Source organism: Electrona antarctica (assembly GCF_951216825.1).
Source record: "Electrona antarctica genome assembly, chromosome: 16".
Lineage (NCBI taxonomy): Eukaryota > Metazoa > Chordata > Actinopteri > Myctophiformes > Myctophidae > Electrona > Electrona antarctica.
Window position 1 is genome coordinate 38,674,534 of NC_136797.1, and position 25,817 is coordinate 38,700,350.

General features: G+C 42.6%; 1 protein-coding gene across 6 annotated transcripts; it reads right to left on the reverse strand.

Moving 5' to 3' along the window:
* Positions 1–44: 44 nt before the first annotated feature.
* sbno1 (strawberry notch homolog 1) lies at positions 45–25,378 on the reverse strand. 6 transcript variants are annotated; one of them, XM_079525010.1, is made up of 33 exons: positions 24,971–25,378; positions 20,676–20,789; positions 20,417–20,515; positions 19,985–20,200; positions 19,749–19,908; positions 19,285–19,385; positions 18,686–18,782; positions 17,884–18,044; positions 16,837–16,970; positions 16,612–16,702; positions 16,314–16,475; positions 15,867–16,002; positions 15,201–15,306; positions 14,936–15,089; positions 14,484–14,666; positions 13,917–14,014; positions 13,257–13,402; positions 12,490–12,687; positions 11,974–12,150; positions 11,236–11,405; positions 10,732–10,863; positions 10,272–10,407; positions 9,672–9,784; positions 9,495–9,566; positions 9,304–9,403; positions 9,080–9,154; positions 8,289–8,435; positions 7,893–7,987; positions 7,664–7,750; positions 5,470–5,607; positions 5,025–5,101; positions 3,569–3,762; positions 45–3,119 (listed from the first exon to the last, which is right to left on the reverse strand). In XM_079525010.1, exons 2-33 carry the CDS (start codon positions 20,787–20,789, stop codon positions 2,977–2,979), a joined length of 4,212 nt encoding a protein of 1,403 aa, XP_079381136.1. In that variant the 5' UTR covers positions 24,971–25,378; the 3' UTR covers positions 45–2,976. The 6 variants fall into 6 exon arrangements, with proteins under 6 accessions (XP_079381136.1, XP_079381138.1, XP_079381137.1 ...); XM_079525012.1 differs by having other exon boundaries at positions 19,749–19,887; positions 24,971–25,377; XM_079525011.1 differs by having other exon boundaries at positions 18,686–18,800; positions 19,749–19,887; positions 24,971–25,377.
* Positions 25,379–25,817: the final 439 nt, after the last annotated feature.

The following is a 25,817-nucleotide window of genomic DNA, read 5'->3' on the forward strand; positions in this document are numbered from 1 at the left end:
CCAGGATGTAGTGCTGTATTAAAGCAAACACAGTAATCACATGATACAAGTATATCAAGCTTTATTGATCATTGCACGCATTCAAATCGTGTAATGCAGATTTATTTTTGTACAACTCAGTAGTGCAACTCGTGCAATGGTAAAAGTTGTTCAAGTGTTTTAACTTCTAATCAAAACTGCCCGTTGTGTACATTGTGTACAGCACTCAAAGCTTTTTAGAAAGTCAGCAGCCCATGTACATAACATGTCACTTGTCAAAACAAAGACGTCAGACACTGGCAAATGTATATGGTGGACATTCCAGTTGAAAAGATTTGTTTAATGTGATAGTGCAGCTATGCAGTGATGACCCTGCAGCACTGCCCATGAACCTCCTGTACATAGAAAACGTAATAAGTAGAACAAACAAACAATAGGGGAGGGTCATCACATGTATACATTATGCCAGAGCTATTCTTAGGTAAGCGCGGGTGTCGCGCACCTTAACATAGCTGATCTACAAGCTCAGTGCATTGTGAGCTTGTAGATCAGATTTTAAGCTTGTATTGCTTGCAGCTTGAGCTGCCATTTTGGGTGTGCGCCACCCACGTCCAACCAAGTATAAATCAGACTCATTACGATTCAATAAATGCAAATGGTAGAATGTTCCAGAAATATTTGCCACTCAACTCTTAATGTTAAACTCCTGCAGTACTGCATTGCTGAATTAATATTACTTTACAGTGTACAAAATGCTCATAATTTGGTGACACACAAAGACAAGTCCCTGCAGCCCATTCATATCCATCTTAATGGATGAGAAGGGAAGAGGATATGCACACCTCAAATAAAAGAGCAAAGTCTTGAATACACAGATTCGATGTGTTGGGGCATATTTCTACAATACTCCCATTCCATTTAGGCAGCTCGCAGACATCGCCAGATGTTGCCCCGTCCTTTGCAGTGCAGCTCTACAATCCAGTAGAAAAACAAGGAGGCAAGAGCGTTCAACACTTTGGTGAACTAAAGCTATCCAGTCTGATTATAGTCATCTTGTGTGGCTCAACAAAGCAGTTTTATAGAGAGCTGATAACATTAACGGAGGATGCAAGATGTAAACTTAACTGGACAAAATAAAAACACAGGTGATGTGTTCGTCAGAACAGAAGTGGAAAGAACATGTCTGTTGTGGTCATACAAGACTTTTTTGTAATGCCTCTTGCTTTTTGTTTCTTAATTTTCCAAGAGTGTTAACCCCTGAGCACTGTCCTGTTATCACAAACAAGAACAAAGAAAAATAGAAAATATATTTCAATCTTCAGAAGAGAAGACTTTGAGATCACTAAAGAAATCTCAGGGCAGTGCTTCAGATTGGTCTTGCTCTGTCAACACCAAAAATATCAATCTTGGTCCAAGCATGTCACGGTCTCGTCTTGGTCTCTGGCAAGGGTCTCATTTCTTGACACATGTATTGTCAGGTTTCCTCTTTATTCTCATAATCCTTCTGTCAGTGACTGGGGTGGGTGAAGGTTTTCCTCTGTAGGAGTATGCATTATAGCTTAAAGGTTGGCAATTTTCTGTGGCACTAACCAGGCTGTCAAGGACTGTTCGTCTAGACCACACTAAATGTGACAAAGTCCAACTCAAAATATGTACAACATACATACCAGTTCTGAACTGGGTCAAGATCAAGTGGAAACAAACCAAGACCAGTCCAAGATGAAGCCTTACAGAGCCCAATGATGCGTACAGTCATTTCTTATGACAACTGTAAATATGAATTACACAGCATTATACAACCAACTCCTTGATCACCACTTGGACAAATCGAGCTAGGGGTTTAAAGAATATGCCCAAACCAGTGACATGGAAAGAATGAGAAGGAATTAGTTGAGTGCAAAAATCTGTGCTTTCATAATAAACTTTTAAATATCATTTATGGTTGTGACAGGTTATAGGACAAGTAAAAACTCAAAAGTTGCATTGCCCATTTTGGAAAGAACCACATGGGGGTTTTTCTTTTGTCTCAGGTTCACATTGACGATGTTGTGGTCTTTCTCCGTTTTAACCATAGACTGAATACACACAGATGCCGCATTGGCCACGAGATTGTACATCAATGTGGGCAACATATTAGCAGGGCAACTTGCCCGAGTTACCATGTACACAATGTATTTTGGTATGAAAACCGACAGCTTTCATTAAATCAACCGGATGGGAATTCAGCCAGTTGCAATTAATTTAATTGTGGAGAGACCACATGCTTCAATACATGCATAAATATTGGCACGGCTTGCCCCTGCCAATACAGCAGCCGTGTTGCCGCATAGCTCCTGTGAACAGCAGCGGCGAATGCGGTATCCACATCATGTACACTATGGTTTCAACTACCTTTGGTCTTGACACAGTTAGAACAGGTTGCAACTCTGAGATTCATCAGACACAGACAGGGTTATTACACACCACTTAGAGAAACAGTGGTTAAGAGGGAAAACCTCGACCAATACACCATCTTCTTGGATATCGTGTGTTCCCACAGCCCTTGCACACTGCCACCTCGACAAACAAAATCGACCAAATTGTCTTTCTTTTTTCATCTTTTATCAAATCTTTCACTCTGAATATCAGAGGAGAAACAAACGTAAACGATCAAAATTCAAGGTGAAAACTGTCTCTGGGGATAAAACCTGAAATCTTTCCTGTACTTGCCAGCCACTGCTTTTACATTTATGAATGCCACAGCTTAGCATGGCACCTTCTGACCCTTAAAAGAAAAGAGGAAAAAAAAGGTGGGGTGGGGCAGAATAAAGCTAGTTACACTTTGTTGCGAGCAGGTGTCGTACACCAAAAATAGCAGATCTACAAGCGCACAATATGTTGAGAGCTTGAAGAGCCGCGCAACAAGGGGTAGTAGGGACATGAGCTTAAAATGCACAAAATGGGAGACTTGCAGTTCCTTCAGGGTAGGACGTGAACCCGGGGTGAATGAGTGGTATGCTATGTATCGTGCGCGTGACTGAGACTTTGGGGGTGAAGTTGCTGCCATTTCTGTTGCTCCTGCACTGCAAGCTGCTGGCACTGGTCTGATGTTGACAGGATGTTGCTCAGCGGCGACACACAGTTTGCTGGAATGATCAAGCCTGTTGTAAAAAAAAAAGGTAAAGGAAAAAGAATAAGCAATTACTGACATGATTTTCCTGTCATTGGATATGATGCATTGAAATTAGGGCTGGGCAACAATCAAATCAATGTGTAATCATATTGTCACAGTACGATATGTGGTACAGTACTTGGTCAACATTTTTTTAAATTGTGAAAATAGCCAATCTACAAGCTCACAATGAGTTTGTAAATTAGATATTTCTTTATGTAAATAAAATAAGGCTTAAGACGAGTAAAAGACAACACTTACGCCTCATCACAATATATCCAAAATCCCAAACATTTTTGTGGAAGAAAATTTTAAACTTATTACTATACGTTCAAATCGGTCTATAGTCTTATACCATGACATTGAGGAACCAGCCCAGCTAAAGAATGCAATTTATTAATTATTTAAATATTTCAAAATGTCTGGCCTTTAACTTACCAACTATCCTCTGTCCGTCTTCTGATCGAAGGCGAACAATCTGCATCTTCACATTGGTTCCGCTGACTGACGCGAGCACGCCCTCTACTTTGGTCCACACGCTGAGCACCGAGCCACACAGGACGAAGTACGTCCGACACCGAAGACCAATGTCGCAGTGTAGACCCATCGACGCCTTCTTACAGTGTCCTCGCCTGGGGGGGGGGGGGGGGGGCACAGGAATGCTTCATTTTATCCCCGTTGTATGTTGCAAAATAGCAGACATACAAGCTCACAATGTGGCGTGATGCAATGCCTTGTGAGCCTGTAGATCAACTAAATTCCGACGTACGCCACAGATAGGGCTTAACCACACAGACACATAGTACAAGCACAGACATTTATGTTAACAGTTCTACTATACGCGTTACCCGCCATTTCATCAAATATTCTACGCTGCCGAGATTGTTTTATTACCTTTAGAGCATACGCTGAAGTATTTGGGCTTTTGATCCGCGAAAATCCGGCTTAGAATGGTCCGTCGGCATGTTATGATCATCATCACCAGCGGCCATTACAATGCGGTACAGAATCCGCCTCTATGAGGCATTGTAGTCCAAACAAACCCCCCGTCCACTTACATTGAGCTCAATTTCCCAGAAGCCCTAGCAGCCCAGATGATGACTTGATTTCCGGTTTCGTCATAACGCGACGGCCTCGTCATCAGGTCCCGGATAAATGCGCCGTTTCTTTTTAATTATTTTAAAACAGCAAATTAAACGCATTAAACAAATAGCGGGAATGTCGTATTACGCGCGGTGGAACACTGGAGTAAACTATTAGCGGCCGTCAAACTGTTAAGTGACTGACATAAGGGGCCATGACACTTTCCTGCCATGCATTTCTACGGTAAAAGGGTTAGAGGAGCACCCTTGTTGACGAAAGGTTGCCGGTTCGATTCCCCGGACGGGCAGGAAAAATCTGGGTCGGGAAGTGATTGGTCATCATCACCCACAGCTGAAGTGCCCTTGAGCAAGGCACTGAACCCACAACTGCTCCAGTGGAGCTGCTTAGTGGCCAACAGTATAAGACTGTGGTTGTACTGGTCAGCTCCCAGGTTTTAATGTGCGTGTCTGCCTGTGTTTTTGTGCAGGGCGTTGCTGAAAATGAGCACTTGTGCTCAGCTACTACCCTTGGTAAATAAAGGGGGGGAAAATGAAATCCAAAGCGTTCCACTGCTGGACTGTAGGACCCCCTAAGTGTAATTTGTCAACAAGTGTTAACGGTATTTTTTAAAATCCTTACCACAACTAGCTTCAGCTAGGCAATGTGTGTGTGCGATTAACACAGGCGACTGCGTTCAAACAAAGCAATGGTTGATATAACTTCATAGGTTCAAAAGTTGCTGGCATCACTAAAGGCTTTCGTGGAAGCACTCCAACCATGATGTCGAAAGTGCTCTTCTGTGACTACATACCAATATGCATGAGAGCAGATCGTTGCAGAGGACTTGTACTGGTCCATCCAGTGTTGCTTTGCATCATCCGACAAGACCTAAGAAAGGATAAAAGTTGAAATAATCACCTCATTTAAAAAGTTTAACCCATTTAGACCTGAGGACGCATGTGTGTCATATTATAGCTTTAAACCCATTTTGGGCGGGAACCCCTTTTGGTGTTTTAACTAAGCATTATGTTATACTTTAGCTATTGAAAAATAGCAGATTTACAAGCTCATAGCGCGCCACCGAGTGGCTCGCTATGAACTTGTAGGTCTGCTATTTTTGAAAAAATCGTAAAAATGCGGCACAAATCTTGGAATATATATTCTTTCAGAGCGAACGTTTTTTTTATTTCGACGTCAGGCCTGAATGGGTTAACCCAGCGCACATTTATGATGTCAACACTTGACATTTGTATTACCTTTTTACACTTCTTCTTGATGTCTGCGTATGCCTCCAGTTTGAGTTGTTTGCCCGTGTTGGGCCGATGCACCAGGAACAACCTCTTCTTGGTGTTCACCTCCTTCACCAGTATGGCTGTCTTCTTGTTGTTCCTCACCTAAAAACATTGATTTGTTGTAACGTTTACATTCCTGCTGAAGTTAAAGACCTTTGAGACCTGTGAGAGACTGTTGTACATTTACATTCAGTGACATGTCTGTCTAGCTGCAATGTGTTCCTCATGTGGTCCATAACATAACGTCACACTGATAAGTGTTATCTGGCCAATATTTCAATCAGACTCATTTTCAATTACATTTATATACACCTTATTAAATACTCTGTCTTGCCCAATAGGCTGCGTCATTCACGGAAATGGTGAATCTCACTTCCAGCTGAAACCATGCGAGTTAAGACTTTTTCAGCAGATTGATTTCTATTATCCATGTCTTGTGAAATGTAGGCCATTATAAACAACATGACTTGAAGTTCAAGTCATGCTGCTTCAGCTGGAAGTGAGATTCCCCATTCTGATGAACGAGGCAGACTAGAGGGCGGGCCTAAGAGTACACCTTCCGTATGTCACTGATCACATGATCCCAACAATCGATTATCCAGTTCAAGGCAACATAGACAGAAGAGTGTGTCTTTTTCTTATATCCACACAACTCTAAGGTATATAGAGAGAAACAGACATAGTTGTATGTTGAAAATGAGTGGTATTCCCCTTTAATGAGAGCTACATGCCAACAACGCATTAGCAGCCCAATGTAGCAAATTGAAAAATGTGAATCTGAGCTAAAGTTCTTTAGTAGTATCTTTTATCATTTTGATATCGACTGTAGCCGAGCACCAACAGCCAAGGAGGCAACCAGAGGAAGCAAACCGGCTCTTCATTTTTGAGGGGAGACTTGTTGCGTTTCCCAGAAATTGACACGGTCATCCCCCTCCCGTATGAATAGTGTCAATGTAGTGGCAGAACCTAATTTTTAGTGTCGATTCCTTCTCCAACCTACAGCTTTCTTTCATTCTCTCAGTTGTGTTGTCTTCAACTAAAATTATTGTATAATATATTACTTTATAGCCCATTATAAAATATGTGTATTTCCCTCCACACACACACAAACCGCCCATATTCCACAATACAGTCTGGGGGAAGAAATCCACTTCCCCACCCCCATTTACCACTGGTACTACTGCCAACTGATCTGTACCAATTGTTTTTGAATGGTTCTTCCATGACAAACCAATTATTCATACATTATGATTGTATTTTACAAAATTGCTAGATCCTAATTCCAAATACATCAAGTCATGGTACCAGATCTCAAGGTAAGTATATGCTGAAGGTGTCTAAAACCAATACTAAGCTGGGAGATACTGCCTTCAGGGTGTATGCGCTCCATATATACGGAATGAATGTCAAGAAAAGTTATGTCCTTATTTTGCTATTTTTAGCCGACCTTGTATTGGAACTCGGAAGGCCTTAGTATGCACCTGCTAAGTGTAATATATTTTTTGTGTTTTGTATTACATCTTTGTAAAATCATTGTTATAAATGTTCCTTCTTGTACACAGGCACCATTGAAAAAGAGATCTTGGTCTCAATGGATTCCCCTGAAATAAAGGTTTCAATCAATGGAAGCTTTTAGTATGCTAAACCAGACCACACCTGAAACATACTGCCCAGTGCTTTGCATTTTAATGGATTATCCAATAACCATGATGAACCCATATAAGGTTTACGCAAAAAAAAACTGACCCCACCTGAAAACATACTCGACCTGGAGAAAACACACAACGCCCCCCCATTTAAAAATAAAAATCCTCTCTGTGCGATATGAAATCAACTGTTAGTAAGTGGCCTTGGGAAGTGGAACCAGTCTCCTGCTTATGTAGCTTGATGTACAAGTGCTTCCCTCAGCCATGATATACTGTACAAGCACAACCCCCTGGACATGCCGTTAGTACCCGTATGCCACAGGGACTTATCAAACTGTTGATACTAGGTTCCCATCAGGGAGGTACCGGGTCCAATGTTTGTAGTCTTTGGCTTGACCCCACCGAGGAATTGATCCATGGCATCATAGTCTCAGGGCGGACACTCCAACCCAAGGCCAGTGAGCTGGTTAACAAATGAACTGTACATGTACACGAAAGAACAGGGAGTGTACCTGTATATAAAATCCATCATCTGATCCGCTCTGTTCTGCCCAGGCATGGGTGGCTTCTTCCCACGACATTCCCCTTTCCACACTTACCTGATAAAACAGTTAAGGGTATTACAAATCAATGCAGCGATTGTTTCAAAGCATTCAATTAATTGCAGATATTTTCTCCTAAGCAAAAAACAAATAAAAGGGCAACATTCTGCAGATTTCAGACGTATATGAAATGACATACAGTGTAGAGCTCAACGTGTCCTGCTGTGGTATAGCCTGGTGTTAGGAATCTTTTGCATTCCACCTTCTGTACCTTCTCATCACCCGAGCCCAGATCTAGTACAAGACAAGGAAGTTGTCCATCCATGTCAATATAAGCAAACATTTAATTGTGAAAACACATCACCACCATTACAGATTTAAAAAAAATATATATATATATATATATATATATATATATATATATACACACACACACACACACACACACACACACACACACACACACACACACACACACACACATAGTGAGTGGTAACTCAGTAGGCGATCCCGCATAACTTCAGGGTATGATGATGATGTCACACGCATACCCTCCCTTTGCAACAGTTTTGAATTAACAATCAACTGATCTCACCTAGAATGCCCATGTCATATCTGCCGTTCCTCTTTGCCTCCTGAATAACAGCTGCCAGCGTGTCAGAGAAGTACTGGAACAAGGCATTCTGTTGCTGGACCTCCATGCCCAGGATACGGTTCAGGAACTTCCCGATGTTGTTGTAGTCTGGAAGAGCAAGAATGCACACAAACACATTCAAAGCAATGTTCTCACATTGTTCTTCCCCCCCCTCCCCCTCCCAGGGGGTTGAGCATAACCACTCATCCCTAGCGTCCCTATTCTAGGGCAAACTTTGTGAAAATAGCAGATCTACAAGCTTATAGTTTTTGATGAAGAGGGAAAATAGGTAGTATAGCATCAGATAGTATCGATAGGGTTGAAGTGGCCATTTTGTGGCCCCTACGATAAATAACAAAGCCAGCTCTCTCATGGCTCCACATGCTTCCATCAAATTAAAATGACCACACACACACACACACACACACACACACACACACACACACACACACACACACACACACACACACACACACACACACACACACACACACACACACACACACACACACACACACACACACACACACACACACACACACACACACACACACACACACACACACACACACACACACACACACACACACACACACACACACACACACACACGGGGTGAGCAGATTTTGATTGGTTGAAGCCAAACAACATGGATAACTGGTTTTCTGTTCAATCAATGCTCATCATTTCATGCCTCGTGACAATCAATTTATTGCACAATGTAACTTTCATTTGTAAAGAAAGGTTATTACCTTTGTCCACAGACATGACTCCTGATCTATCCTCCACACTTATGAGACCCACTCCAATTAATCCAGTTTGGATTTCTATAAATAAAACAGACATAATCTTAATGAGTTGAACATCATAAACCATCCATCTAGTAGTCAAAAAACAATAATTTGACCAATATCTTTGTAGTGCATCTAACACGGTAAGCAACATGTCATATGTCTGAAAATATTGAGACCAATACCTTTGAAAAAATCCCCTTCAAATGTTGATGGTGGAGGCACTAACGGAGTATCAAGTTTTACGATGGACTTCATGACAATTTCCAGCGCATTTCTGCCATACTGTGGTAAGAGATGGTCAGTCACCACACAATCAAAACATTATTCATCTCAAGGTGAAAATGAACAGACATTTATGCTTCAAATTGCGTACTTTGTTGTCGAAATTGAATCTGCTGAGGTCTCTCGTTTCTGTAGCTCTTCTGTCGCCATGGGTAAGAGCACCCTGTTACAAAGGGCAAAATACTATCAATAATTTGCATTTAGTTCAAATACAAAAATTCAGACATTCTTTTTCTTCCCAATATATTATAGATATCCAATATATTACCAGGCTTTCTAGTCGTTTTGCAACAATGGATGCAAATCTCTGCTCTCCTGCCAGCTCTGATATGAGGAAGATGTATTCAGGAGCAGTGACTTGGTTTGACCTGTGTGTCCTCCCTGAGAGAACAGAAACAACATCATGTTAGACAGGCCAACATACATACTGGGACCATTAGGACTGCAACCATTCATTGAACTAATCAATTACATTGAATACAAAAACAGATAATTTAGTTAATATTAATTAATAGATAAATAATAGATCCCTATTTTGGCATGTCATATGCAAACAATTTAAAAGATTAGTGAAAATAGCAGATCTTCAAGCTCAGCTATTTTCAAAATCTTTACGGTATAAAAAAGGGCTCGTCATTAATCGATTACTTGGAAGAAAAAGAAAAGAAATTATATATATATATACACACACACACACACACATTACATACATACATGTACATTTCTAAACCCGCTGATCGAATATTTGATTAATTGAAAAACGAATCAAAAGAATAATCGGCAAGTAAACACTCGATTGTTGCAGCCCTAGCCTAGAGAGACCACACAATTTGCTATTGTCGAGTGGTTAGAGAAAAGGTCTACTGACCAAACTGTTGTATGGCTCTGTCTGCACTCCAAGGAAGTTCCAGAGTCATGTGGACTCTCCGCCGCTGGTTCTTGACTCTGCGGTCAGCCTGCAAGGATATACCCGAGCTGGCCGCCTCCGAGATGATTGCTATGTTCTGGGTGAAAGAAAGAAAGACATTTGTCCCTCCTCAAAACATTGCCACTACAATTTATGCATCATTCTTCTTCAGTCAGTGAGTCACCAAATGACTCAACCACTTCACCCTGGTGTCCCCATTTTGGGGCGGCGTCATTATAGGCAAAAATTAACAAATTCCAAATAAAACAAATAGCAACTGTACAAGCTCAAGACACGCATGACAGTGCGTGTCTTGTTGAGCTTGTAAATTGGCTATATTCACTATTCATCACACAACGAACTACATACAAGTGGTTCATGTCTTCGTTTTACCCTTTCTACTCCTATATTAAATATTAACCTTCTCTCCGTCCATGAATCGTTGCTTCTCTGTCAGATTGAGGATTTCCACAGGCACATCCAGCTCAGAGCGCGACTCGTAGGAGATGCTTCCATCGTCGTTGCTGACCACGCGGCCCTTACGACCAGTCATCTGAAACACAGAGCAGATGACCGCTTAGCAACATTGGGTCTCTGTAGTGGCCAAATCATCGTTGCAGTTGGGCAGAAACATTTGTTTAAAATATTAAAATAAATAACCTGTGTTCCAATGGATACACAATTTAGTTACAAGCTCAGAATTGTTTCTCAATAGCTAATATGCTATAAGGCGTTATATTGTGACACGTTGAGAGCTTGTAGATTGGCTATTTTCACAATATTGCGCAACACTATGAAGAAGTAGGCCATTCACTTACAAAAATAAAGATTGAAATATGGAGATTCAAGGTTTCTGCCCGACAGCAAGGAAATATAAATAATATGAAGATTGGCCACATAGTGGTGACCAGATATTAGTACCTACCTCTGCCACACATTCTGGTCCTCCCAGTTCGTCGATGAGCTCGTCCAGAGTGTTGGGAGGCAAATCCTGGGCTAGCTTCTCAAGCCTTTCCAGGAGATCTTTCTTCATTAGCTGGGCGTCCTCCACGGCATCCTGGCTCGTCAGGCAAGAGTCCTGACTCTCTGCTTTTACTAATGGACAAACAAAAAAAGAAATAAAATTGGGCGCATTTGTATATAACACGCTCTGGAGTGTCAGAGCACACGCCGGGTGCTCCATTTCTCTGGTCATTTGGAAATTCAAAGCACTGCCCTCTGGAAGCATTCAGACTGCACGCGGACCGCTTCGATTGAAAATCTGGGTTATACGAGTAACCGATCACTTGCGACAACAGTGACAGAGGAAGTCATTGCAAAATGCATTGGGGCTTATTGTCTAGTGTACTCTAAATTCAAACAAGCATCTAGGTGTAACTAAACAGCTTACAATCATGGTTGTACATGGGATGAATCAATGTTCATAGGGGTTTGTAACTCAACTTCATAAACCCCCTTCCTTTATTTTCCCCAACCTGTACATTATTATTTTTGGTGATTTGAATATTGTTGTTAGTTTTCACGTCATGATTATGAATTGAATACCCAGGACTGGAATGGAAACAAGACCCCAAGGAGATATTCTTTTAGACTAAGTGTTTGACTGTACTCTGTACCGTTTACATTCTTGCCTAATAAAGTATTCAATCAATCCAATTCTGACCTATGGCGGGTGTGCTTGGGGGGATGAGGGCGGAGGTAGTGAAAGCAGGTCTGGTTGAGCCCAGTCCAGACGCTAGCAAGGCACTTTGAATGGAGTCTGGATCGATGCTCTTCCGTCTCGTCTTGCTCTTCTGCTTCTTTTTCCGTTTCTTTGGTTCTTTTCTGATGAGCCATGGATCTAAGCACAATGGACAAAATAAAAGGTGACAGTCACAGTAATAAATGAGATATAATATTAGTACTCAAGTTCTTTTCACAATTGGCAACGTTGTAACGTTAAAAAGATAAGAAAAACGCAATTAAAGCGTTAATCGCAATTCTTTGTGTAAATGTGTAATTGTTAAAGCACTATGCAGCTAGTGTCTTTACTCTATATTAGATTTCTTTGCAGGGAAATAGCAGATCTACAAGCTTTTGATGCGTTGTAAGGTTGTACTTTTAGATCTGCCATTTTCCGGCGAAGGTTTTCCCTCGGAATATAGATCCTGCAAGGGTTTTAAGAGGTTAAGTGACTAACCATCTTCCTCATCGTCGGTGGACTCGTCTCTGAAGGGATTGAAGTCGTCGTCCTCTACCGAGCTGGCGGACTTGAAGCTGTCGTCGCTATCGCCGTCTTTATCAGACTCTTTGTCCGACTCGGACTGGCTGTCCGAGCTGCTTCCAGACAGGCCGCCGTGCCTGCGAGGCTTCTTGGTCACCTTCTTAACTTCTGGACCTGGAGGAGTGAGGAGAGATTAATAAACATTGCATAGAAGAAAAGCCCCAAACGCCTTTTGAAAGGTCTGCACTTTTTTCTTCATTATAATTGCACTCTATAACTAAACTTAACAACTTAAGGAGTATTAAGTTGGTGGCAAATGAGAAACTTACAAACTGTATGGAAAAGACCATATTAGGAATGAAAAACATATTTTAAAAGAGATTTTTCAACTTCTCCAACCACTTAAACCCTGTCATTCCGATTTTGGGCATGGCACTACAGGAAAACATATGGCAGGGCTGCCAATCTACTGTACAAGCTCACAACACGTGATGCAATGTGTTGCCAGTTTGTAAATGGGCTCTCTTTGCCACACAACACCATCGTACGACAATGTACAATTTAGGTTTAATTGAATAAAGACGGTGGGGGAGAAATATATATACGTATGCTTGGATCTGGAATGATTTGACAAATGGGCTAGTACAAAATGTTATAAGTTCGTTGGCAAAAAAAAGAAAATTATATATATATATATATATATATATATATACACACGCTACAGAAGTCACCGCCGACAGTACCTTTCCTTTTGTTGGCCTTCTGTTGAGCTGCAGTTTCGCTGGGCGAAGGGGTCTTCTTTACAGAGAGGTCAATACCCAGCAGACTGAAGAGCTTCTGTCTGTCAGGAGCTGGGAAATGCTTCTCAACCAAAGACTGCAGCACACCTCTAAAACAAAAAAGAAGAATGGGAGTGTTTAGTGTACCACTACACTTGCCACTTTACAGATAGGGCTGTCATGATTAGGGCTGTCACGATTACAAGTTTAAGTTGACAATTAATCGTCAGTTTGTCACACAATTAATTGAGATGAATGATTTAAGTGTTTTTTGCATTGTAAAAGTTGTACAACAACTTTTAGGCTTCGTAATCACAAATTGCACAGTGCAGGTATGACAAATAACTAAAATATACAAAGAAATGGCAGACACATTTAATATTTTTTTCTTTCCCAAAAATGTGTTTTAAGCATGTAGATCTGCTATTTTTGAAAAATGTTGGAAACATGGAAACGATCGACGATAATACATTGCTATAATCTCAAATAATTGCGATTAGACGATTACGACTATTTTATTTGACAGGGGGTCAGAGTAAAAGCGGCCATGTCTTTCCGGCACCCCAGAGCTCCTATTTTGAAGGAATCCCGGGAATGATCGTGTTAATGTGTAGAGCTCCTTACTTTGCTGTGGAAACAAAGTCGTTGAGCTCTCCACCGCCTTCTTCCAGGGCCTCAAGTGTCCGTGCCTCTCCCGTCGACTGGAGACCAATGACCACACACTGAAAACAAAACAAAAAAACATTTAATTATTCACTCTAATGGAACAATATTGCTCAAACGTCATCATGGAAAGCGGATGCTAATGAACCCACATTTTAGAGTTACCATGATCTTAGTCTAATAACTTAACTAAACAGTGCCTTCCCTATTTTGGGCATGTCATCCTACATGAACAGTGTCAAAAAGCCTAGGTGCTTCATTTATAGTTTGTCGTAGTATGCCACTCCAGCATCATATAACCTAAAAAGCCAATCTACAAGCTCACAAAGCTTGTAGATAAGGACACCATTGCATGGAGAAGTATAATTCAGGCTTTAAGTGGTTAATGTATTACAGTAATTAAATAATTACGGCAAATTAAGATGAATTCAAAAGGTTTAGCATCGTAAGAGTGATTATGAATAGAAAGGAGAGGATGTCCAGGCAGTGATTGAAGAGAAATCAGATTATTTCCAGGACAAAGCTCACCTTTCCATTTTGAACTTCCTCTCTTGCCAGCTGGACAACTCTGCGAACCTTAGAGGCGATGCAGAGGTATTTGAAGAACCTCTGGTGAGCCGACCAGAACTGGCCCCACATTGACTTCTTCATGCGCTGCTCTGCGTCCATCAGATTGGCAGCCGCCTGAAACTTCTCGCGCGCGCTCACCCACTGAAAAGGAATACAAACAAAAACACGACAAGTCAATACACTGGGCAATGCAAATAAGGGAAATATAAGTACTTCCACAAGCTTATTAACCAATATAAATACTTTCACAAGCGAATTAACCATATCAAATTTTAAACCCAAAACCTTTTTCAAGAATAGTGAAAATACACATTTACAACCCATCACAATGTGACACGTTGTGAACTTGTAGATCGGCTATTTGACGTACGACAAAGCGTATAGGGCTTAAGCAGTTAGCACGTTCTTACCAGGCGTACAGACTTGTTGTACATCTTGATGTATGCCTGAGTCAGAGGAACCTCCTCGATTTTGAAGGTCACACCTGTAAAACTCAATTGCCTTGCAATGTACATCCCCCTCAGCTTCATATCCATGGCAACTATCTCCATGGCACCGACACCCCTAAGAAACGGTCAGACAAAATATATCAGAATGCTTTCACCATAACAAAGAAATCACCTTTTCAATACATTAGAGGAATGTGTCCCAACCCATTTCATTGTACACACACACCTGCGCTCAACAGCTTGGATGAAGTTGCTGAATTCTCTAAAGGGGGTTCCTTCTCCCCAGATGCCCAGTCGATTCATGTAGGCCATGTTTCGAGGTTCAGAGGCACCTGGATAGAGAAAAAAAGAGAAGGTTTGTGGTAGAGCCAGTGAGTTGCAAGTTGAAGACTTGCAACCAAGAAAAAGTTTAAATCCAGCTACTGTCATGCCTCTTCTCAGCCCTCTACCTCAGGACATCTTTCCCCAAGTTGAAAGAGTAGATCAAATGCAGTGACCTCCATTATAAAAACGTAAGTTAAACAAGAATGATTCACGTCATAACTGCCAGGTGCAGTAAAAAGACTAATGGGTTTTATCTCCCATTGGCTGCCTTAGAGGACACGGCTTCATGTTGCAGCGTTCAGACTATGGGTTTTATCTCCCATTGGCTTAGAGGCGCTAGAGGCAGCCAATCATGAAAAAGTGTCCACTAGGCCCACACTAGTCTCAACATCGACAGTAGAGCCAGGTTGCACCTGGCTAAAAACATGAACATTTGTTGTGGCCCACTCGGTCCAGCGGTGCGCAAGATTAGCTCAGACACAAAATGAGCTCACAGACAGCTAGACTCCCACAGAGCCACGCCATAAAAACACGCAGCACTACTATAATTTTACAATGACTTACTAACCTGTGGCACTAGCATACACAACCCGTGCCTTGGGAAGTTTGTTTTGCAGCTCCAGCACTGCAAGTCCAGTCTTGGTAGGTTTAGACGATCCAATTGGACAAACGTTTTTGGCTTTGTGACACTCGTCATAGACAATCTTAAAGACAACGGGTTAAAGAAAAACCATCAACATTTATGGAGAAAAATAATGAGAAATAACTATGGGTGTTCTTCTCAATTCTGTTTTACGAAGCGCAAAAATCTATCTATGTACAATTAACAGACAGAAAGGATAGTGACCATTTATCATAACCAATTCAAATTGGCCTCCCTATTTAAATGGCCAATCAACAAGCTCACAACGCGTCGACTGACGAGTTTGTACATTGGCCATTTTCCCACAACACCATCATATGACAAAGAAAAGAAAATAGGGCTCAAGTGGCTAATTGTTTTTTGAAAGGATACGACTCCATCAAAGTCCTCTCCACACCAGTGGAGCAGCTGTTGAAACCTCGTTTTGTATTTCCCTCCGGACTGGCTCTCTCCTATCAGTGACGAGTATGTGGCGAAGATCACTCCTTTCTTCACACTCCCGTTGTGTTTGGAGGAGATCTTAACATACTTAAACTATACAATGAACAAGATGGGTAAATTAAATGTCAATTATCATTTTTAAGGCAGCAACATGTGTTTATTCAACTAGATCATATCTTCTTTTTTTTTTAAAGCAGCAACATCCGTTTATTCAACTAGATTATATTACCTTGTTTAGCGAATTAACCTGAATATTCTTCGCTCCTATATCCCGTAGATCCCTTTCAGCATCATATTTCAAGTCGTTTGAAACGCTAAACCTATATAAACAAGTCAAACAGAAAGGATACAAATCTGTCAACTGAAGTAGGGGGTAATCATTCCACATTTCATAGTGCATAGGTACAAAGACAAGTTTCACTCATCGTCTACTGTAAAGAAAGGCTGTTCTTACCATAGCGATCTCTTCCGTCCTAAAAGATAATTCTCGTGGATGATCCCAGCAATGGTCCTTCCTTTGCCAACACCTGCTCCGTCACCGATCAGATATGCAGCTCGGTCGCCGTTAGGGAGGAATGTCTCGTGTTGCTGCCATGGACAGAAAGGCAAGAGTTTTTAGCTTTGGTGACTGAATGATAAAAGGGGATGAAGATTGAATGCAAAATAAAGATTTGCAAGGCATACGTTGGTGAGACATACAAACAGTCCTACAGTCTGCGGTTTAAAAATCACCTGTGCTGTGGGTTAAAAAACACTTGTGACTCCCGACATGCATGGCGGGTTAAAACTAATCTGTGCTGCGGGTTAGAAATCACCCGTGGCTTCCTGTGAGGTTAGGTTAGGGTTTGAGGAGGGTGTCTGACTGTTGGTATGTCTAACTAAACACAATTTGAAAATGCATTTTCTAACGTTATTGGGTTTCGAGTTGGAAAGAATGGCCACGCACCAGCCATTAAGGTTGGGCAAGGATACTTGGTCATGTTATGATATAGGATACTTGGAAAAGGATTGTAATTATCTTACTATATATAGTAAAAGTAATGGTTACAAACAGAAATAAGTTGTATCATCAGGTACTTAAGTATGACTTAATTATGGCAAGCTGGCAGTTGCCACTCTTAACAATTTTGGACGTGTACACGTCTTTTCTAATCAAACTGCAGGTGGCCTTGGATGTGTATACAGGTCTTTAGGGCTTTTTTTATTGATATAAAACAAAATTTAAAATAGATTGTTTTTGTTGTCCTCTCCTTCTGCACCGTACTCCTTGCTGTTTCGCACATGCGCGCTGCCGTTCACTTCCTTGTTTACGGGTCAGAAAGAATGGCTCGTATCTCCTAATCTAGGGAACTCTTCATGGTTTTGACCAGATGGGCAATGTTCCGTCTTTATTTCTGACTTCAGCATACCTCTCGTTTGGAATATTATGTCCACAGGTAATGAAGTCCTATGGCTGAAGGACGGCAAACGTTCACACGCCTGGCATAAATAGTGCGTTTACCTGAGCGGCATATGTGATGGCTTCCAGCTGCAAAGCAGACAGCCAACCTCGGTCCATGGTTTCTTCTGGGATAGAAAGTCTGTACCACACGTCGGGTGGGTTGACACTGGACAAGGAGCTGGTCTCCACCACAGGATCAGGATGCCGCTGGCCAATCTTTACTGGATGAACCAGGTCAAAAGATCAGGATATTGCCAAGTGGGCTCCCAAATAATTGGCAAAACACTTAAGTGATCACCTATCTGACCACTTAACTGCCGGGTTATGTGGTCGGATGGGTGGGCCTTATCGGCCGATCACGTTTGAGATTCTCAAATGGGCCCTGGCCCCTGGTCCTGAGTCGAGAACCACTGCAACAACACTGACATACCCAGCCGATCGCAGTACTTGCGCGCTCTGCTTGCGCAAGTAACAAGTAAAAATGCTGAAATATGCTACCAATTAAAACTTGGCATCACAATTTTTGGGTATGGCATTATGGGCAAATAGATGTCCAAAGCGTTCACAATGTTGTTGCAAGCCGAGCTTGTAGATTGACCATCCTCCCTGCGCAACACCATTATACCAAGTATAAATTACTTAAATTAAAAGCCAGTGTTGTTGTGATGGGCAAGTTGTCGTCGCATCCCAAACAGTTACAGGTATTCGTGAATATAGCTGCATCACTGAACAGTAATAACATTTTTCAACCAAGTTCTAAGTTGACTCACATTTCATTGGCATGTACTCTGCATCCGTTTCTATAAGTTGACTCACGTTTCATTGGCATGTACTCGGCATACGTTTCTATAAGTTGACTCACGTTTCATTGGCATGTAATCTGCATACGTTTCTGCAACACCCAACTCCTCTTCCTCTTCCTCCTCAAGGTCATCTTCCTCTTTCATCCCTGGGAGTTTCTGTGAGAAAAACGAGTGCTTTGTAGCATTTCAAATCGACCGACTGGTTAGAAACTGTTCACCAACTTTCCACCTGGCATCCCTATTTTGTCATTTCTTAATACTTTAATTGCAATTAGTTCATATTACATTTCATGTTGCACGATACATGTTGCATCTTCAATTGTTTTGGTTCTCTTTACACACACACACACACACACACACACACACACACACACACACACACACACACACACACACACACACACACACACACACACACACACACACACACACACACACACACACACACACACACACACACACACACACACACACACACACACACACACACACACACACTCTCTCTCTAAATACAGTAAACAAAGACATGATTACACAAATGAAAGTCTGACATGAGACCATTTATCTATATCCATTATGTGCAGGCATGTCATTGACCCCCCCCCCCCCCCCCCCCCACACACACACACACACTTTAATGATAGCATTCCAGACTTACCAGGCTAGGTGAGAAGCTCTGTGGTTTCATGTCATCATTTACCCAGATGCGAGGAGAATCTTTACTCAAGACTTCCTTCTTTATACCATTGTTCATTTCCACTGAAAGTCCAAGAGAGCATACAGGTCTTAGAAATGCTAAGCTGTTGCTTTTGAAACGTCTACATATTGTATCCAAACTTCACAAACTCTGGTACACGTGATTTCTGGAGTCATGTGATTAAGTTGACCATAGGGCCCCAACAGGTATATACATAGTTACCTGATGAAGATCCGAGCAAGCGAAAAGTTGTAATTGCATTACATTTTTGCTCTAAGTGAAGACAGTGTGCAGGATTCTTTTGCTTTTCGTGGCTTGGCTAAACACAATGAATATTGCCCACGTATACTTAATAGTCGGCTGCTAAATGTATTTGAGAGAACAAATTCCTCTAGAAATGTTATAGCTGTGTCCGTTTAACTCACTATGACCTGTGGCTGTCGCAGTAGCTACTGGCTGAGCGATGTCAGGCGGGGGCTTGAGCTTCATGAGTTCCATCAGACTGTTGCCCTTTAGACCGGTGCTCTTCAGATTCCTCATCCTAAGGAGGTCCTTCAGCTGGATCTGAGAAGAGAAGAACATTCGCTAATGGAGTGTAACCAAAGGCCAATTGCAATTCTTCCGTATTTTTTGATTTCCGAAATAAGCTTGGTAAACTTACCTGATCTGTGCCAGCAGTGGATACCGAAGGATTCATGGAGGCAGCGGAGGCCGACGACGAACCCCGTAGAGCCGAAGCGTTCACGTGCACCACCTTGGTCACAGTGATGGTGTGTTTGATGGGGTTGGATGATTGTTTGGTCACCACGGTTCCTAGCGAAGGTAACTGATTCAACTGATTTAAGACAAATGTGGTTGTAGATGGCTGAGGTTTGTGCTGTTGGGAAGATTATGGGAACACATAAAAAGGGAAAAAATTAGAATAGAAAAACGGCTCAAATACATTGTTAATCACATGAAACACTAGCGTCCCTATTACTGGGCATGTGATTAATAGGCAAAAAAAAAAAAGCATCAAAATGCAAGCTTGTAGATGGGCTATTTTCACTACAGACATACAACGTATTATACATAGTTTAAGTGGTTAACATACCCTGATAGTAACTATGGGGTGTAGAGCCGCAGTCTCAGTCCTGAAAGCTCCCATTGCCTCAGTCCCCAAACCAGCACCCAGGGCACTGATGGAGATAGACTAGGGGCAGACAATAAAAAAACATCGTTAAACACACCATAAAAGTTCTGCTAACTCAACATGGGGCCACAAGTGATAGTCACATTAACACTTCATTTTCTATGTAATCACAGACATTTGAGAGAGTTGTGACTGTGAGCTCCAAATACAGGCGTCATACTTGCTGGGCTGAGGGGGTTTGTGCAACATCCTGAGATTCAATGTCGAATACATCGTTGGGGCAAATGCCGCTTTCACTTAACGCAGTCAGAAGTAAATCCTGTCCTGGATCCATCTGCAAAAGAAAAATATGTATGATTATCACTACCAACCTCACTATACTGTACATTTTAAAGTGACATCAATGGAAATGTGATACACCAACTAGCCATCCTCCCAACAGCTTGATGATTAAACAAAGTTAAACTACAGTGATTGCAATAATACAAGAGTATTACAATGTTGACCTGGTCAAACCGTATTAAAGCTGAAAGCTTATCAGTAGATGCATGTCCAGCTATGCGGGTCACATGTGGGAACAAACGACCGAATCAGTCTCTCAAATTCATTGTAAACACAACTTGGCGCAAATTAACAATACAAGGCTAAATAATAAAGAAGTTGGCAGAAATCTTAAGACAATCACAGATAAAGTGAAGAGTAAACAGCTAGTAAAGGCAAGCTAAACGTTTGTTTTACATGATGCTCAAAGACACCAGCTCTCCAAATGAATGGTCGCCTAGATACCTAGATGTTATAAATAGTTGGCTCTACACAACTACTTTGTATTTACACAAGTTTAAAGGTCGCTACAATAAAGTGTTATAATAACGTTCAATGATCCTGGCTGGGACTGGGAGGGCTGTGTCACCAGTCCAGCATCAAAGTGACCCAGACAGACCCAGGCAGCGACGGCAGGGCAGGCGGGCACGTGTTTGCACTGAACAACTTCCTGCTCCGTGTGTGTGTGTCTCAAGTCGTTTCCCACCAGTTATTATTACAGCATAACCCAACATAATAATTATTTAAATCATTGCCATCATTAAAAAGGTAACCAACACAGCACCGATGAACCATAACATGATACATAACCAACCATCCATCCATACACCAATGACACGACCCGGTAAATCGCGACCACCACGACACCGAAAACAAGAAGATCTGCAAGCTCACTACGTGCTGCGATGCGTTTGTTTATGTGCTGCTGTGTTCGGCTAGCGCCACCAATGACGAGGTTTATAATAAATAAACCCATGCTTATAATGATTGAGCTGTCCACCTTGATATGTGCTCATCCACAAACTGCCATGTCACAATAACAACAAACGTGGGTTTTAGACTTGGAACCACTAGCAACACTTCCCTTCATAAAAAACACGTCGCCCGTTCATCGTTCGTCCGTGTGTTAAATTTAATTGACATGCTGGTTGTAATGTAGGTTCACTTGGCTAAAGCTAAATGCTAAATTAAAACGCTCCTATCAGCTCAAGAGTGAAACTTACCAATAGTTAAAGTTAACGACGGTTTAAACAGTTCTCATTAAACCCAAGTTCTCACTGGAGCTTTATATTGTCGCCTGTTTAGAATTCCAAATCATAACGTTTAGCTACAACCATTAGGTAATGCTAGCTTGGCTAATTATCGCCGCATTGTTTTGATATTGTTGACGGTCACACGCTTATACACTCACTGTGTGTGTGGTTTAACAGCGCGGAGGATAGCTTAGCTCATCGCTAAAGCTAATGCTAAATGCTAGAGAAGGAGATGATAATGTAACCTCGCGTCACCAGAAAAAAGGCACTGGTCAGTGTTGCCAGATGCCGTGAGAGAAATAAGCAACAGGGTCTATGAAAACAAGACCAAAAGAAGCAAAGATAATGCATCTGCTATTTTCAATCAATAAATAAATGGAGAAAGAAAAATAAATTAATATTTTTTAAAACATTTTAACAATAAAATCTGATCTTGTATGGGGGTCCCTGGCAAGCAGGCTGGCACAGACTATTTCTCCAGTTGGGGGGGGGGGGGGGGGGGGGGGGTGTTAATGACATTAATTTGGGTGTGATTTTCAATGTAATGGGTCCCAGCCACTGGCATATTTGAGGCTCCGCAAGCGATGCACCCTGCAATAGATATTGGTTGGCCACCCATTTTACATTTGAGATCAGTCCAGGGAGTGACATCATTGCTGTGGGCATAGACATAAAAAGGTAGATGCCTCTTCCGGCTCTGGGGCGCGTGTCAAAATTGAAGGCACAATTTTCCCGAGATTCCTTGCGAAGTAATCTTCTGCGTGCGACAGTGCGTAACATAAGTCCTGGAAAAGCTGTGTTTGGCCAGTAGTCACTTAAGTGACAGCGAGACACTGTTTCCACACCTAAGCGCAAAACGGTCGACAGCCGCGCACTTCTTAAGCTGTGCGCAGCTTATTTTCCGAGTTTTTAGACAGCTGGTGGATGGAAATTATGCTCCATCTCCGCGGACGACTTGCGCGGAGGAGAGCGTTTCCGGGAATCTGGCCGTCACGCAAGTCTTCCGCGGAGGTGGAGCTTCTTTTCCATCCACCAGCTGTCTAAAAACTCGGAAAATAAGCTGCGCACAGCCGAGAACGTGCGCGGCTCTTTCGATAGTGTGGCAGCACCTAGAGACATGGAAGAGTCGCATGAGTGACGTAACTTGGGCAGCGACGCAGCGTTCCTTCAGCACTTCCGCTTGATTTCCTGCCTTCAATGGAGTACTGAGAAAACTGTTGCGCCTTTCTTCGTCCTTTTTTTCCTTTCCAGACTTGACTACGGTAGCGGTGGTCTCAAAAACATAAGGGAAACTTTGACAGAAAAAGACTCGCTCACCGTATAGAAAATAGAAGTAAAACTCCTTAAACTGAGATGTAAGAAAATAAGTCTCAGTTTAAGGAGTTTTACTTCTATTTTCTATACGGTGAGCGAGTCTTTTTCTGTCAAAGTTTCCCTGCCTTCAATGGAGACACATCGCTCCAATGAACTGCAGCAGCCAATGAGGCATCTATTTTTTTTATATCTAGGGTACAAGCAGATATACACGACAAGGGGAGGCCGTGAGTGGCAGGAGTCTCTTCCTGGTTTTTAAACAGCTGGTGGATGGAAATGAAGCGCCACCCACACCGCAACTTGCAGCGTCGGCCAGAAAAACGGAAACGCTTTGCAGACGCTGTAAATTGCAGCATGGGTGGAGCTTTAAAAACCAGGAAGAGACTCCTACCACTCACGGCATCTTGCCACCCCTTGTTGCGTATATCTGCTTGTGCCCTGGACGGTGTTGCCGTTGTCTGTGGGAGATCCACATGTGCTTCAATGTTTACATCTGGATTCACGGCAGCAAATGCAATGCGATTTTCCAAATCGCAGAGAAGATGGTAAGTCTTCTGTGATGTTATAGGCTACACTGTGGTGAAAGGGCCCCATCCGGATCCTTGCAGGGGGGCCTCAGGATTTTGAGCGACACTACTGGTCCCAGCCCAGGGACATTTTTTTGAGTCTTAAGGTGGCCTTACACTAGCCGATAATCGGGCATTTTTGACGCTCGGGGGGTGCCCGACTCAATCGGGCACCCCCCGCGCGCGATCGGCCCGATCAACATCAAGAATGTTTGATATTTGCTCGGCCCCCGCTCCGATTATCCTGTAGTGTGTGGTGCTGTCAGATTTCAAATGCCCGATTATCGGCTAGTGTAAGGCCACCTTTACTTCAACGACGCCGTTAGAGTACAGTACTGAGTACAGTATTGCATCCCAGGACCCCGGGAGGGTGACATGATTGCATCCTTCTCAATTTAGTGAGTCAGGATGCAGGCTATTTGCATCACTGATTTTAGAACCACTCGTTTAAACAATATTTAGGAAACATGCCCAAATAAGCAACACAACCCAGCCCAACGTCGCGTATAATAAGCAGACATGGCAACACTGCATTCCGTATTCCCTGCTCTGATGCTGGGATCCGGTCTGGAGCCCCCCTACCGCATCCGGTCATTTAAACCCGTACAGAGACATGCACGCACGCGAGCCAGTTCCGTATCCGCCCCGGGGGAAAGATAGGTTTAGGTTCCCCCACAAGGGCCCACAGCCTAGCCCTAGAGAGAAGCAGAGATGTCGCCCGTTTCTGTCTCCGTCGTGCGGCGGCGGTAAAACAGCGAATCTATAAGTCGCGGACGTCCGCGAAACGCACGGCGCCGTGAGCTTGCAGATCTGCACATTGTTCGCCGCGCGACACCGTTGCACGGACGACGTATGAATCTGGGGCATGTGGCTACGCGAGATTACGAAAGCGAAGCCTGGAGCTGTGTGTGTGTCCTCGGCTCGCTCGCAGCCAGACAGTCCCGATTAAATGAATTTAAAATGTGTCGAGATACGTACAATTACTAAAATACATAAAATGTACTTAAGATTAAATAACAACAAACATAATATCAATTAAAAGACGATACATGTGAACTCACTTGCCAGGTACACCGCGACCGCTGTGGGTCCCAGACAGTGTATGTGTGATGGTGTTTGTTGTTCAGCTGCTCGCTCCAGAGTCGAGACAGACTACCAGCACCACCACGCCATGTTTTTTATCAAACGCTAAAGCCGCATGCCGGTCACGTGACGCACGCAGCCTGAACCCCGGAGCTCGCTCGCTGCCTTGCCTTGTGTTGTTGCTGCCTTGGCCGCTCGCGCTGCTACCCTTTTCACTTCACGTCCCGATCACCATCTCCATCGTCCCGAAGAAGAACGGCGACCACTGCGGCTCTCCTCCGCCGAGCACCGGCCGATCGCCCCCGCGGTGAAACCAAAGCGACCAAGATGTCATTTCGGCGCGCGTTTGTTAAAAAAAACGACGAAGATTAAAAGCTAAAAAAAAATAAGACGAGGCGAGTTATCTGGTGTCACGTGACCGTTTGAGGTCTTTTTAGGAAGTGACGACATGCGGGGCTTCTTGTTGTTGTTGGGGAAAGTGACCAGCAGGCGGCGTGGGTTTGCGCTTTCCAAATTCCCACGTGTCCCCAAAATCTAAAAAGTTACAACTTGAACCTGGCCTGGCTGGCGTCCCTAGTCCCTACGTTTTTATTTTGGGCATGTCGTTATGAGTGATTTGATTATAAATTGGGTTTGAAATGCTAAAAGGATATGATGAATTAACTCAGTTGAATATGAATATGATAGAACAGGAGTCAGGACCCCAATGGTCCGGAAGCAAGCCAAATCCTCTTAGCAGACCTTATATTGAACTGTACTTTCCTGTGTGTTTTTTCTGCAATTAAAGTATTCAATCAATTAATCAATCAAAAGTGATTATGTCCT